This window comes from Oryctolagus cuniculus, chromosome 1, assembly GCF_051225735.1.
Source record: "Oryctolagus cuniculus isolate XC-2025 breed Fujian yellow rabbit chromosome 1, ASM5122573v1, whole genome shotgun sequence".
In the NCBI taxonomy this organism is placed as follows: Eukaryota; Metazoa; Chordata; class Mammalia; order Lagomorpha; family Leporidae; genus Oryctolagus; species Oryctolagus cuniculus.
Genome location: NC_142867.1, coordinates 136523247 through 136537587, shown reverse-complemented (window position 1 = coordinate 136537587; position 14341 = coordinate 136523247). Strand labels below are relative to the sequence as shown.

The following is a 14341-nucleotide window of genomic DNA, read 5'->3' as shown; positions in this document are numbered from 1 at the left end:
GGTTGGCGTTTTAACCCAGTGTTAACCACTGCCTGCCCCTGCAGAATAGGACTGTTGTGTCTTGTCTTCGTTTTATCTGTAGCATCCATTAGAGTCCAGTGGACACAGTAAGAATGTATTTAGTATTTGTTGAATGAATAGAGCTGACCTCAGGCCTTCTCTCTTCCAATTATTAAATGTCAAAAGATAGTGAAGCAGCGTCTATGGAGCTTTGGAGAAAAGGATCTCTGACCCAAGAGTCTGAGGCCTATTCATTGCCATGATCTGTGAAGGGGGTGGATTCCTAGGTGTGTGCTTGCCCAGGGCCCCTTCCTGACGCAATTACGTGGTGTATTGCGCCATCCAGTCAGGTGATGAGCTAAAGATGTCAGATGTCAAGAATGCAGAAGACATGGAAGAGCAATTGTATTAATTAAATTTTAATTAAAATATTAAACATTGACTACACAATACTAAATAGATGGCTGTACTACTATGAAACATATCAACTGATTCTTGGCGAAAGATAGATAAGACATAGTTACCATAAACTGGAACTTTTACTTAAATAAACCAAAGTTTAGAGATGGAAAAGTAATAGGGATCCTTAGAATGGGGTAATTGAGCCTTAGGAATGCATGGGTGGGCTTCAGAGACTGAACACTTTGAATTTCTGTGTAAAATTATGGTTTTTTTTCCTCCTTGGAAAAACTTGTTGAAGGCTAAAGGGAAGGAAATTTCAAAGATTACAGTTAAAAAAAAAACTGTAAAGTGCTCAACAAAGCAAGGACAAGCATATCCACTTTAGTAATAATAAACCTAAGTAACGAAGGAAACCTATTAAAAGGAAGTCTGGGGAGCCGGCGCTATTGTCTAGAAAGTAAAGCCACCTGCTGGGACACTGGTATCCTATATGGGCACCGCTTCTAGTCCTAGCTGCTCTACTCTGAGCCAGCTCCCTGCTGGTGGCCTGGGAAGGGCAGTGGAGGTGGCCCCTGCCACCCACGTAGGAGACCTGGCCAAGGCTCTTGGTTCCTGGCTTCAGCCTGGCCCTGCTCTGGCAGTTGTGGCCACCTGGAGAGTGAGCCGGCAGGTGGAAGATCCTTCTCTCTATCTCTCCTTCTATCTCTCTCTCTAACTCTGCCTTTTGGATAAATAAATATACCTTTGAAAACAAAGACTGGAGCAGGCATTGGGGTGCTACAGGTGCTACAGGATAAGCTGCTGCTTGTGACACCCACATCCCCTATCGGAGTGCCTGGTTCAAGTCCAGCTTCCTCCAAAGGCACCAGATGATGGCTTATGCTTGAGTCCCTGCCACATAGGGTGGAGACCTGGATGGAACTTCTGACTTCTGGCTCTGGCCTGTCCTAGCCCTGGCTATTGGAGACATTTTGGTAGTAAACCAATGGATGGAAGATCATTCTCCCTCTCTCTCTCTTTCCCTCTCTGCCTTTCAGAGAAATCTTTAAAAAAAAAAAAAAAAGTGTTCTCAGACTGGGTTAAAAAACAAAATACAAAACACATCTAGCTGATACATACTGGAGACTCCTAGGGTGGAAAGCTTGAATGTGCACAGAATGGCAAATATCTGTCATCTGTCATCTCCACTTACAGGCAAGGAAGACAGTGTTACTAGTCACAAAATGTAAATCAGATCCAAAACAGTGTAAGACAGCAAAGATGACTTTATATGAGATAGATGATGCTGTGCTAAAGAATATGTCAAAATGTATTAAGCTGCAATCATTTGAATTGCAAGGAGAAATGGATAGAAACACATTAGTAGTGGGTGATTTTAATATACCTCTAAACTCTTGGCAAATAAATAGAGATTACATCAATCTATGTGGCTGCTGAAGATAACTCCTAATATATTTGAATACATAATTGAAATGGACAGTATTTTAGGACAATGTTGGCTAACTAAAATTAAATAGTAAAAAACATGACTCTGCAGTCAAATTTTTTCAATGAAGACACCAAAGTATTAATGACGTCATAGGTTAGTTCTCTCAACTTTCAAGAAATTTTCCTATGCTTTATTTTCCAGAGCATAGAAAAAAAAGCAAAGTTTGGAAGCTAGAATGATGTTGAAAACAAAACCTGGTAAGAATAACTTGAAACCACCTACAGATTAATGTCAGTCATCAAAATAAATGTCAAAAATCCTAAAACATTAGCAAATTGACTTAAGTATTTTCATGTCTAGGGCACCTTGAACAAGTAAGAATTATTTTTGAGAAAATAAGTCGACTGTAACATTAAGATTTAAATAAAATTTATTATCAGTAAATCCAGAGAAGAAAACCAAGCTATTACTTCAGTGAATGCCATGAAGAGATTGCATGAAAGTCCTATAGTACCAGATAAAATTTCTTAAGGAAACCAGAACTATTTTCTAAATAATCTGAGTACTACCTAACTTAAATCTGTAACTGACCTGGCAAATAGTAAAGAAATGTTAGAGGGTGCCTTCTCAACCATTTTTGTTTAACATAATTTTGAAAACTGTAGCTAAAATCAGTAAGTGAGGGATAAGAAAGGTCCTTAACCATTAAAAAAGTGAGATAAATGTATTAATATCTGTAGAATACATTACTGTCTATATGGAAAATCCAAGGAATTAGTTGTAAAACGTGGCTTATATAAAACTTCAGTGAAATGCTAGTTGGAAGAAAATGACAAAACTGTTGCATATGCACAGCCTGTTGCAAACAGAAAAATACACACAGGCACACACACAAACACACACACACGTACTATATAGGCTGTCCACTATAAAGGGAAGTAGATACAAGAGTGATAGCAACAACACAGCAGTCCTCCTGGAACATACTTTCCAAATCATTGCCAGAAAGTGCTGACTCATTCCTTTTAGAGGTTAAATCGTAGAGATACAGTGCAGTTTACCCAGCTAGTTTCCTACTGATAGACGTTTAAGTTGTTTCCTCGATTTCCATTTTTGTGATGAATGAGCCAAGGACATTTTGAAACTTAATAACCAGAATACTTATTTACATGCCCTGGTTTAAATTGTATGATTAAACCATAATATTGTTAAATATTGGTAATAGTATAAGAATAGATCTTTGGAATAGAAGACATGGTCTGAGACTCACTAAGCTGCATGGTATTTCACATATGGAGTTTAAACCCAAAGAAAAGTACCACATAGCGGAAAATATTTGGAAGGTTTGACTGAAAATTAAAATTGTCTTTTCTCTCTTTGACTCTGAAATGCATTGTCCCCTCTTGTCTATTCTAGCAGTCATTTTTTTCCCCCACTTGGAATAGATTTTTCTCAATTCATTCCCTTTCTTTTTTCTTGAGACTTCTTAAGTTGTCTCTTTCTCCAGTGTCAGCTTTTCCCCCGTTTGTCCCTGACCGGTGCTGTTAGGGCATACACACAAGTAGTCCCAGTAATGCAGTGCTACCTATTTTTGCTACCTATTTCCAAAAGGAAGTGGAGACAATTTGTTGCCTGTCTCAGGAGAGACAGAGCTGACCCAGTAGCACAGTCACCAGACAACAGTAATGATAAACGTGTTAATATTCCTACTCTTTATTTGCCTGGCACTTTTCTAACCCCTTTAATGTGTAGATATCTCCATTTTATAGATGAAGAAACGAAGACAGGAAGAACTTTGGTAACTTGCTTAATTAAGGTCAGTCAGTAAGTGGGGAGCCAGGATTTAAGTTAGGATATTCTGTCTCCAGAGTCCATGTGCTGCACTTCAGGAGATCGAAGTTGTGTGGGTTTGTTTTTTTTTCCCCTTACATAGCCAACGAGAAAATAGACCATCCCTGGCTGTAGACCTCTGTCCCTCTAAGTCATCAAGGGCAATAGGTGTTTTTCCATCATCTCCTACGGTGGCCTCCTATGTGCATGTGGAAAACGGAGAGTGTCATTTTCTGTTTCGATATATTGTGGCCTGGAATCTCTTCACCACTGTACTTCATGTACCCCCCTGGCCAAAAACTGGATGTGTGTGTGTGGGAGGCTGGACTCAGTGAAGGGCACTGTCGCTGAAAGGAAGGGGAGGAGAGTGCATCCTACTGGGACAGTCGATAATCCTTGCCCTTCAGTACACCGGAAGTAGAAGTAAGAGAGTTTGGAAAAGTATCTTTTCAACATATTTCTTACTTTGCGAAAGGCACTGTTAAATGAGAAGCCTGTAAGTCCTGCCCTGCTTCCCTGTCTCCTGCACGCCCGCTGCCCGTGACCTTGTCCCTCCCATTTCCCGAGTTTTTCCATCATGTTCATTCTTGTTACTCCCGTCTTCATTCTTGTTACTTCCTTCACTCTTGTTACTCCGTCTTGGTCCAGACACTTACTATTTTTCCCTCTTTTAGTTACGGTCTGCCTCCACCACGTGCCTGCTCTCTCATTCCTGCCAGGGTGCTGTTTGGAAAATGCAAGTTGAATTCAGTCCTTCTCCTCTTGAAAACCCTCAGCGTTTATCTTGCACAGGATAAAATCCAATCTGCTTGGCCTGCTGCATTCTGGCCTTTCTTTCGCTCCTACTTGGCCTGTCAGCACTTTCCTGAGTGACCTGTGCCTGCCAGTCGAACTCAGCCTCAGCATCCCAAAGACAGCTTTTCATGGGCTTGTTTTCCCATTATTGCTTCTTCTTTTTTTTTTTTTTATTTTTTATTTTTTTTTTTGACAGGCAGAGTGGACAGTGAGAGAGAGAGACAGAGAGAAAGGTCTTCCTTTGCCGTTGGTTCACCCTCCAATGGCCGCCGCGGCCAGCGCGCTGCGGCCGGCGCACCGCGCTGATCCGATGGCAGGAGCCAGGAGCCAGGTGCTTTTCCTGGTCTCCCATGCGGGTGCAGGGCCCAAGCACCTGGGCCATCCTCCACTGCACTCCTGGGCCACAGCAGAGAGCTGGCCTGGAAGAGGGGCAACCGGGACAGAATCCGGCGCCCCGACCGGGACTAGAACCCGGTGTGCCGGCGCCGCTAGGCGGAGGATTAGCCTAGTGAGCCGCGGCGCCGGCTTCCATTATTGCTTCTTCTGAAAAGTCACACTCACCTTTATAGTGACGTAGAAGCCTCAGGTGATGCTTATCTCTTCTGTGACTATTACCTGCTTGATGAAGTGATTGGAGATCAAGTCCTTGGCCCCAGCAATCTGCAATTAGTTATTGCCTTCCTAGTTTCCCTGTGTTTTGGAGTGTAGGTCTTCATTACTATTTCTCTTTTGTATTCTCATGACTTGTTTCCTCCTCCTCTTTAACCTTTGAGTTCCCAGAGGTCAGACTGAAGCATCTTAAAAAGAAACCTAGAGAAAAGAATGCCCCTCCTGGAGCACAGGGTCCTCATCGAAACAAATGGGTGGGCGGTGATTGTAAAAGGAGAAAGTCTGAGTCACTGAAATTGATCATAAATAGAAAACAGGGTGTTTCCTTCAGGCTGTTACAGTGAAGGCATTATTGCCTCTTAAAAACAGAGAACACAGATCTTACAGCATTTCCAACATGTCTCATGGGTTTTCAGCAGCAGGCTAGCTGTAGAGCTCTTTTAATACAAAATCTCACTCGCTTTTCCTTGGGCGATTACGTTAGTTTCTATATAACGTTCTCCCTTTGATGTGCATGTTGTCGAGTGCTTACCTCTGACCTACTTATAGCACGTTTTGTATCACAGTGGATGACGTAGTAGATGAAAGTGATGACAACGATGATATTGATTTAGAAGCTGAAACTGAAAATGAAAACGAAGATGACCCAGATGAGAATTTTAAGGTTAGTAAACTTCTAATCTTTAGTTACCTGTATGAGTTATGTACTAGAGTTGTGGCAGAGGCCTTTGTCTTTGAATTAGACTTATTTCTAACTGACATGATTGACGTCGTGGGAGAAGCCTTCCCGAGGTCAGAAGAAAGAGGGAGGCATTGGTTCTGGGAATGAAGTGTGGTTGTTCCCTGTTTGCCTGTGAGTGCTTCCACCTGTCCCTGTCTGCTTGTACACAGCTTTTCAGCTTCTGCCTGTTAGCGCAGAGCAATGGTGCTAACCCTTGTCGGACGGCAGACGGCTCAGTATGTGTGTGGAAAGATCATCCTCAGTAACTACATTCTGTAGTATTGGGCCACCGTGTAGTGTTAGAACATCCAATCAGATGTATGCAGGTAAGGGAGACAAAGAGGCTAAATCCACAGTTAAGGGAAAACCTTCTTTGTTCAGGGCTCAGGCTTTGGGATAGGAAATTCCACCTGGGCCTTATGCTGCCACAATAAAGACTACTTCCTGTCACAAGGCCTTGGTGTCTTGTCTCAGTACAGGAATCCTGCTATACAAGGACATACTTTTCCTTTTAATGTACCTTCTTCTTTCCTAGTGGGGCATGGAAATCATTCCTGACTGTTGTCCACGGTTTATTTTTTTTCCCCCTGAAAAACAGAGTGGATGCTGACAGTTTTCTAAGGGCTTTATTTGCCATGAAGTGTAGGAGTGTGATGCTCATCAGTTTTCACAGGTGGTGCATCCCCCTGGCTGGCAGTGTATGCCCTGGGGTCACCCTCAGTGTCCTGGCTCCTGTCCCTGCAGGGTGTATCGTTTTAAGCAAGCTGCTTCTCTGTATCTCTTCTTTTTGTTAAGTTGCATGGAGGTAATGATGCTATATCTTCATTGTTCTTATGTAGATTAATTTAGATAATACAATGCTTAGCATAATGCTTCATATATTTCAGTGCAGAGTAAGTCTTAGCTGTTTTGATCACCACCATCATACATACACGTTTTTTCAGTTTAGTTTTCTTCAGTTGTACTGAGCAAAAATAATGCCAGTTAGGGGGATTGAGAACACATGTTAGTCTTAATCTTGACACAGGTAGTTCTCTTGAAGAGCCAGCTATACTGTGATACTGGAATAACTGTGACCAGAACAATCATAAGAAAACAATCCAAAAATAATAAGCAGATTTGAATTTATGTTGAAATTAATGCTGTCTGTATTTGGTGGTCATCTCTAATTATGCTTAATTAGTAATTTGGGGCATTTTAACTCCACAATGTGTTTTGTAATTTTAGTATTTTGTAAACTGGTGATATGCTCTTTTTATATTTCAGAATGATGATATTGAAACAGATATTAACAAACTAAAGCCCCAGCAAGAACCAGGACGAACAATTGAAGAACTAAAAATGTATGAACACCTTTTCCCTGAGCTTGTTGATGATTTTCAGGTATAAATATAGATAATTATAGATAATATAGAAATTTAATGTCTTCACTGATTTTAGTAAAAAAATCTTTCTCTTTTTTTCTGTAATCATTATCTTTATTCTGCTGTTCATTTCTAAAAAGTGAAACTAGTATTGCATTTCTGAGTGATGTTAAAATAATATACCACCATTCTGAACTCAGCAAGTTGCTTATCCATAAAATGAGAAGAAATGGGCTATTTTTGAACTTTTTTCCCACTTTGGTTCATCACTTTTAATTGATAACAGTTTTTTATTCTTTTTCTTAGTTCTTTAAAATGACATTTCAAAACCGTGTTTACAGCATTTTGTTACAGTCTTCCTGTATCATTAGTGTTTAAGGGGAGGTAGGACTAAAATGTGCTGAATTAAGAATAGAGTTGATGTATGTTAAGTTTTTTCCCTGGTAGTTTACTGTGTAACCATGAAGAGGGCTGGGGAGAGAGGGAAGATGACATTTTGAAGACTTTAAATCTAAATTGATTCACAGAAAGAATGGCTGTAAAATTTTATTTATTTATTTATGAGAGAGAGGGGACAGCAAGAACTTCCATCCACTGGTTCACACAGGGACTGGGCCAGGCTGAAGCAGGGAGCCAAGAACTCCATTCAGGTGTTGTATGTGGGTGGCAGGAGCCCAATTACTTGAGCTATCACGGCTGCCTTCCCGATTCTGCATCGGCAGGAGCTGGAGGCAGGTGCAAAACCTCTGTACTCCGGTATGGGATATGGGTGTTCCAACCAGTGTTTCAGCTGTCAGGACAGATGCTCAGTGCTCACAGCGGAGTGACTTCTCAGTAACGTTGCTTACCTTTGTTTATCAGTGTAATCACCCCCCTGGATCACACAGCAAGGACAGGTGAATTGATTGCTGTCAGTAGATCTAGTTCTTACTCCCACTCTGTTGCTGACTTGTGGTGGGCCCTTGGATAAGCCTGTGAAACTCCCCAGGACTTAAAGGGTAAAATAAAAAGTTAGAAGTAAATAATGTCAAGGATTTGTTTAGCCCTTCGTAAGCCCCTTTGCTTCCCAAATTCCATATTATGTAATCGCTACCTGTTTAAAGAAAAAGTCTTCAATATCCTCATATGCATATGAGAAATTAAAAAGAGAGGAGAGGGGGAACAGTTACCAGCCAGGGTCTCGCATTTTACAGTTCTAAGGTTCTAATTATTCGAGTTTCTCTTTGGGACCTTCTGAGCCTTAGATGTAGAAGAGGGAACAACTCCCCCCTCCTCTTGCCACTCCTTCCTTGGTACTCTCCGTAGACTTGAAGTATATATGAAGATACTTTGAAATCGGGGATGATAGAAAAGATGGCAGGACTGAAGGAGAAGCACTTTGTCTGGGGGAGGAAAAAAAGGGGGAAGGCGTGCGGCATTGTGGTGCAGTGGGTTAAAGCACATCTTGTAACACTGGCATCCCAGCTACTCTGCTTCTGATCCAGCTTCCTGGTGATGTGCTTGGGAAGGCAGGGGAAGATGGCCCAAGTGCATGGACCTCTGCTGCCCACGTGGGAGACCGGATGGAGTTCATGACTCTTGGTGCTGGCCTGGCCCAGCCCTGATCATTTGTAGCGTGCAGTAGTAGATGGGAGCTCTCTGTCCTCTGTCTTTCCCTCTCTCCCTTTCAAAGAAAGAGAAGTGGTCAGGGAGAAGGAAAAGCAGAAGGCAGAAGAGGTGTTTGGGATAGAATATAGGATCGTTTTCTTCCATTCAGCCTATAGCAGTTATCTGGGTACTCTTAACACGTTTGTGTCCAGCCAAAACTACAGAGATAAGACATACTGGTAAATCAAGGCAACAAATTTGGGGGGGAATTGATCATTATGTGAGCACTTCACCTACTCTCCGTTTCTGTGCATACAAGAAGTATATAGTATCGCAAATTACAGTTTTTACAAAAGACATTTGTTTGAAAGGCATAGTTAGAAAGAGAAAGGAGAGGGTGGGGGGGAGAGATTGATCTTCCATCTGCTGGTTTACTCCCCAAATGGCTGTAACAGCCAGGGCTGGTCCAGGCTGAGCAAGGATCCAGGATATTCTTCCAGGTCTCCCACATGGGTACAGGGGCCCAAGCATTTGGGCCATCCTCTGCTGCTTTCCCAGGTGAGTTAGAAAGGAGCTGGATGGGAAGTGGAACAGCCAGGTTTCGAACTGGTGGCCATATGGGATGCCTGCATCATAGGTGGCAGCTTTACCCACTCTGCCACAATGCCGGCCCCAAAAGTGATTTTTTTTCAAGATTTATTTTATTTATTTGAAAGGCAGAGTTAGAGAGAGAGAGAGAGAGACAGAGAGAGAGAGAAAGGGGAGAGAGGAAGATGGAGGGAGTGAGAGAGAAAGAGAGAATATCTTCTATTTGCTGGTTCACTCCCCGTGGCCACAGCAGACAGGACCAAAGCCAGGAGCTTCTTCCAAGTCTCCCATGTGGTTGCAGGGGCCCAAGCACGTGGGCCATCTTCCACTGATTTCTCAGGTACATTAGCTGAAAGCTGGATCAGCAGTGGAGCAATTGGACTCAATCCAGAGCCCATATGGTACATTGGCATAGTAGGCAGCGACTTTATCTGCTATGCCACAATGCGATTATCAAGGTCTTTATGAAAGGACCTTGTGATTTGATTTTAAAGCTATGCTTATTTATTCATAGTCACAATTACAATTTTATTTGCTGCTTTTTTTTTTTTTTTTTTTGGACAGGCAGAGTTAGAGAGACAGAGAGGAAAGTCTTCCTTTTTCTGTTGGTTCACCCCCCAAATGGCCACTACAACCAGCACGCTATGCTGATCCAAAGCCAGGAGCCAGGTGCTTCCTCCTGGGACATCCTCCATTGCCCTCCTGGGCCACAGCAGAGAGCTGGACTGGCAGAGGAGCAACCGGGACAGAATCTGCCGCCCCAACCGGGACTAGAACCCTGGGTGCTGGTGCTGCCGGCAGAGGATTAGCCTAGTGAGCCGGGGCACCGGCCACTTATTTCTTGATGGCAGGGTATTGGAAATGTCAAAATTCTGCATTTTCACAGTTGTTTTTTTGTATATATCTGTGGTAGCGTGATGGCATTCACCATATGGATTTTGTATTCTTTTTTCTTTTTCCTCTCTTTTTAATTTTTTGAAAAGATTTATTTATTTAATTGAAAGAGTTACACAGAGAGAGAAGGAGAGGCTGAGAGAGAGAGAGGTTTTTCATCCAATGGTTCATGCTCCAATTGGCCACAGTGGCTGGAACTGTGCCAATCTGAAGCCAGGAGCCAAGAGCTTCTTCCAGGTCTCCCATGTGGGTGCAGGGGTCCAAGGACTTGGGCCACCTTCCACTGCTCTCCCAGGCCATAGCAGAGAGCTGGATTGGAAAAGGAGCAGCTGGGAGTAGAACTGGCGCCCATATGGGATGCTGGTGCAGCAGGTGGAGGATTAACCTGCTGCACCAAAGTGCTGGCCCCTGACGTATTCTGTATTATCTTGAAATTTTTGAGGCTTGTTTTGTTCTTGAATATATTCAGCCTTTTCTATGTTGTATAATCTTATGTGTTGGATAAATGTTGTGTGGCTGTTTTGAGGCACAGGTGTATGCATTGATTTATTAAACAAGATTGCTGATTATATCGGGAAGTTCTTTGCTATCCTAATGGATTTTTTTCTTATATCGATTACTGTGAAAAGTAGTTAAAAAGTGAAAACTATGTTAAGAATTTCTCGTGGTTGTGAATGTGTTTGTAGCTCTGTCAGTTTTTGTTGTAGACTTTGAGTCTTGTTTGTTCTGCATAAAATTGAATTGTGTTTTACTCCCTTTGGAATTGAACTTTTTATCATTATGAAATTATTATCTTTGTTTTTAAGATTTTAAGACAAAAAGCATTTTTAAAAATACTAATGTAGTCACATTAACCTTAATTATTTGCCTGATGTCTTGGTAAGTCTTACTTTCAGCTTTGCAGTATCCTTGGCTGCTTTACACATCTTTGGATGTGTGTTTTTTAAAAGCATGTAGTTGGGTTTTTAAAAAATTGAGTCTGAGTTTTGTCAAGTATCTGGAACATTTAGATGATTTACATACTATTCGTACATTTAGAATTATGTGTAGGAGAACTTATTTTGATTTTCATTTGTTTTGCCTTCATTTCAATTTTTTTTCTTTTTAAAGATTTATTTGAAAGGCAGAATTAGAGGGGGAAGACACACACACATGCACGCGCGCGCACACACACACACACACACCTCTTCCAATCTGCTGGTTTACCTCCCAAATGGCTGCAACAGGCAGGTCAAAGCCAGGAGCCTGGAACTGCCGTGAGAGTGGCAGGGACGCAAGCTCTTAGGTCATTCTCCACTGCTTTCCTAGGTGCATTGCAGGGAGCTGGACCGGAAGTGGAGCAGCTGGGACTTGAATTGGTGTCTATTTGAGATCATGATGTTACAGTTGGTGGCTTAACATGCTGTACCACAACTCTAGCCCCTGTGTTTTCCTTATTCAGTTCAAATTTTTTTGTTTTACCACAAGTTTGAAAGCTACATATTTTTGTTATTTTTAACTTAATTAAGTTTCTGGAGGTACAGTTTATCAGTTTATGTATAATAAGCTGCATCATTGAATGCATAAGCTTGAGTGTAGACATATGTGCACAATTTTTAGTTACTCTTGATATTCTAACATACAAGGAGTCTCAGAGTTTATGGGAAAAAGTAGAATTAAGAATGACTTTATTTTGGTATAAAATTTTGAAATCACTGTACTTTTTTTTTCATATTATGTGTTTTTTTCATGAACTTTTTGGAGACCTCTTGTTGGCATGGATTTCAAATTTTTTTTTGTTTCAAAATAAACTTATTTTTGGGGCCGGCGCTGTGGCGGAGCAGGTAAAGCCACCGCCTGCAGTGCTAGCAACTCATATGGGTGCCGGTTCGAGTCCCGGCTGCTCTACTTCTGATCCAGCTTTCTACTGTCGCCTGGGAAAGCAGTGGAAGTTGGCCCAAGCCCTTGGGCCCCTGCACCCACGTGGGTGACCTGGAAGAAGCTCCTGTCTCCTCGCTTCGGATCAGCTCAACTCCAGCTGTTGTGGCCATTTGGGGAGTGAACCAGCAGATAGCAGACCTTTCTCTCTTTCTCTGCCTCTCCTTCTCTCTGTGTAACTCTGACTTTCAAGTAAAATAAGTAAATCTTTTAAAAAAAAGTAAATAAACTTATTTTTAATTATATTTTCCTCAAGCATTTTGAAGTCTACTTCTGTTTACAACAGTCCGAAACATCAGGACCTTTCCTTCCCTTAGTGGTAAAGTAACTTAGAGGGGCGGGTGTGGCACAGAGGTACTTCCATCCCACGTTGGAGTCCTAGTTCCTCCGATTCTGATCCAGCTTCCTGCTAATGTGCGCCCTGGGATGCCACAGGTGATGGCTCAAGTACTTGGGTCCATTCACCTAGGTAGGAGGCCCAGACTCCTGGCTTCAACCTGGCCCAGCCCAGGGAAGTGAACTGGAAGAGGGAAGATCTCTGACTCTGCCTTATAAATAAAATGAAAATGTCACTAAAGATAATTAAAAAGGAAATAGAGAACTCTAATCACTTTCCACATCAATTTACATGCTTTTGGTTTATATTTTAACTCTAGCTTAGAAAAGCTATGATATTGGCCGGCGCCGTGGCTCAGTAGGCTAATGCTCCCCCTTGCGGCGCCGGCACACCGGGTTCTAGTCCCGGTTGGGGCGCCGGATTCTTTCCCGGTTGCCCCTCTTCCAGGCCAGCTCTCTGCTGTGGCCCGGGAGTGCAGTGGAGGATGGCCCAAGTGCTTGGGCCCTGCACCCGCATGGGAGACCAGGAGAAGCACCTGGCTCCTGCCATCGGATCAGTGCGGTGCGCTGGCCGCAGCGCGCTGGCCGCGGCGGCCATTGGAGGGTGAAGCAACGGCAAAGGAAGACCTTTCTCTCTGTCTCTCTCTCTCACTGTCCACTCTGCCTGTCAAAAAATAAATAAATAAAGCTATGATATTACTGCTTTGTTTTTTATCTTCATTGTAGATGTATTCACATTCTTAATACCTTAAAATTTTCCTTTCTTCTTGTTTCTTAGAGTTTCTGTTTGTGATTATTTCCCCCAGGAATGATGCTTCTCTTTCTCTCTCTGAAAATACCTTTATTTCATAATCATTTTTGATAGTTGTTTTCCTTTTTCTCTGACTACTTTTTAAACATCATCTTTATTAAGGTCCAATTTAAATGCAATAAATTACATTTATTTAAAATTGTTGTTTTGATACATTTGTACAACTGTGTGACTGCTACCCCAATCAAGAGGTAAGATTGTTTTTATCATCCCCAGAAGTCTCCTTGGTTCCCTTCATGTCTCTTGTGTGGTCTCTATCACTGTAGAGTTTTGCCTATCCTAGAACTTCTTATAGATGGAATCCTTACTCTTGTCTAAGGCTTCTTTTGCTCAGCTGTGTTTTTGAGATTTTATCCATGGAATATATTCCAATTTCTTTATTCAGCTGTTGAGTATTAGAAAATTTATAGTTTCGTATTTTTATGAATAAAATTGATGCAACCATTTGTGTATAAAACTTTCGGTGGAAATACACCGTCTCTTCTCTCAGGTAAATAACTGAGTAGTATGTATGGTTAAGTGTGCTTTGACTTTATAAGAAACAATTTCTGATGGTGCTTTAGATGACTTTGTTGTCTAGTGGTCTGCAGATGCCTGATAATGCTCACTGAGTTTGGCTTCTGTATGTTGTTTTTTCACAGAACTGGAAAATCTCTTTTTTGGTTACCTCTCATGCCCTTTGTTCTCTCTTCTTTTTGCAATTTGCATTGAATTTAGAACTTTTTACTCTCTTCCATGTTTGCTAACCTCTTCTACAAGCTTTTCATCTCTGTTTTTCTTTGCTGCATTCAGTTTATTGCATCAGAAATACACATTAGGCATTGAATTTTGATTACTTTTAGGTGGTTTAAAAATATGCTTTGTCAACCTTTAATTTCTTCAGCATTCTCCTATGCTAGCGCTCGTGTGCTGGTAGTTATCTCTTCCTGGAGTGCTGTCCACGTGTGTGGCGCCCTCTCCTGAAGTCTTTGCTTGTATCTCCTCTGTCCAGGGAGGCTCCCTAAACAGGGGGCATCAGAAGTTCAGAAATGCCACTCGCCTCCTCTTCCCTGGCATTC

The 14341-nt window shown here is 42.0% G+C and overlaps 1 protein-coding gene across 25 annotated transcripts in view; it reads left to right on the top strand.

Moving 5' to 3' along the window:
• The window catches only part of AGTPBP1 (ATP/GTP binding carboxypeptidase 1), a 182910-nt gene that overhangs the window by 88671 nt on the left and 79898 nt on the right, over window positions 1-14341 (top strand). For 22 of the 25 annotated variants that reach the window (XR_016222756.1, XM_070049197.2, XM_070049205.2 and 19 more), the window contains 2 exons: window positions 5632-5729; window positions 7053-7169. Coding sequence is in view for 24 of the 25 variants with exons in the window: in XM_070049197.2 (XP_069905298.1) it covers window positions 5632-5729; window positions 7053-7169 (215 nt within the window). In the remaining variant the exon portion in view is untranslated. Of the gene's footprint in view, window positions 1-2032; window positions 2089-5631; window positions 5730-7052; window positions 7170-14341 lie in introns of all 25 variants that reach the window. The other 3 variants (XM_089315708.1, XM_089315702.1, XM_089315703.1) reach the window with 1 other exon arrangement.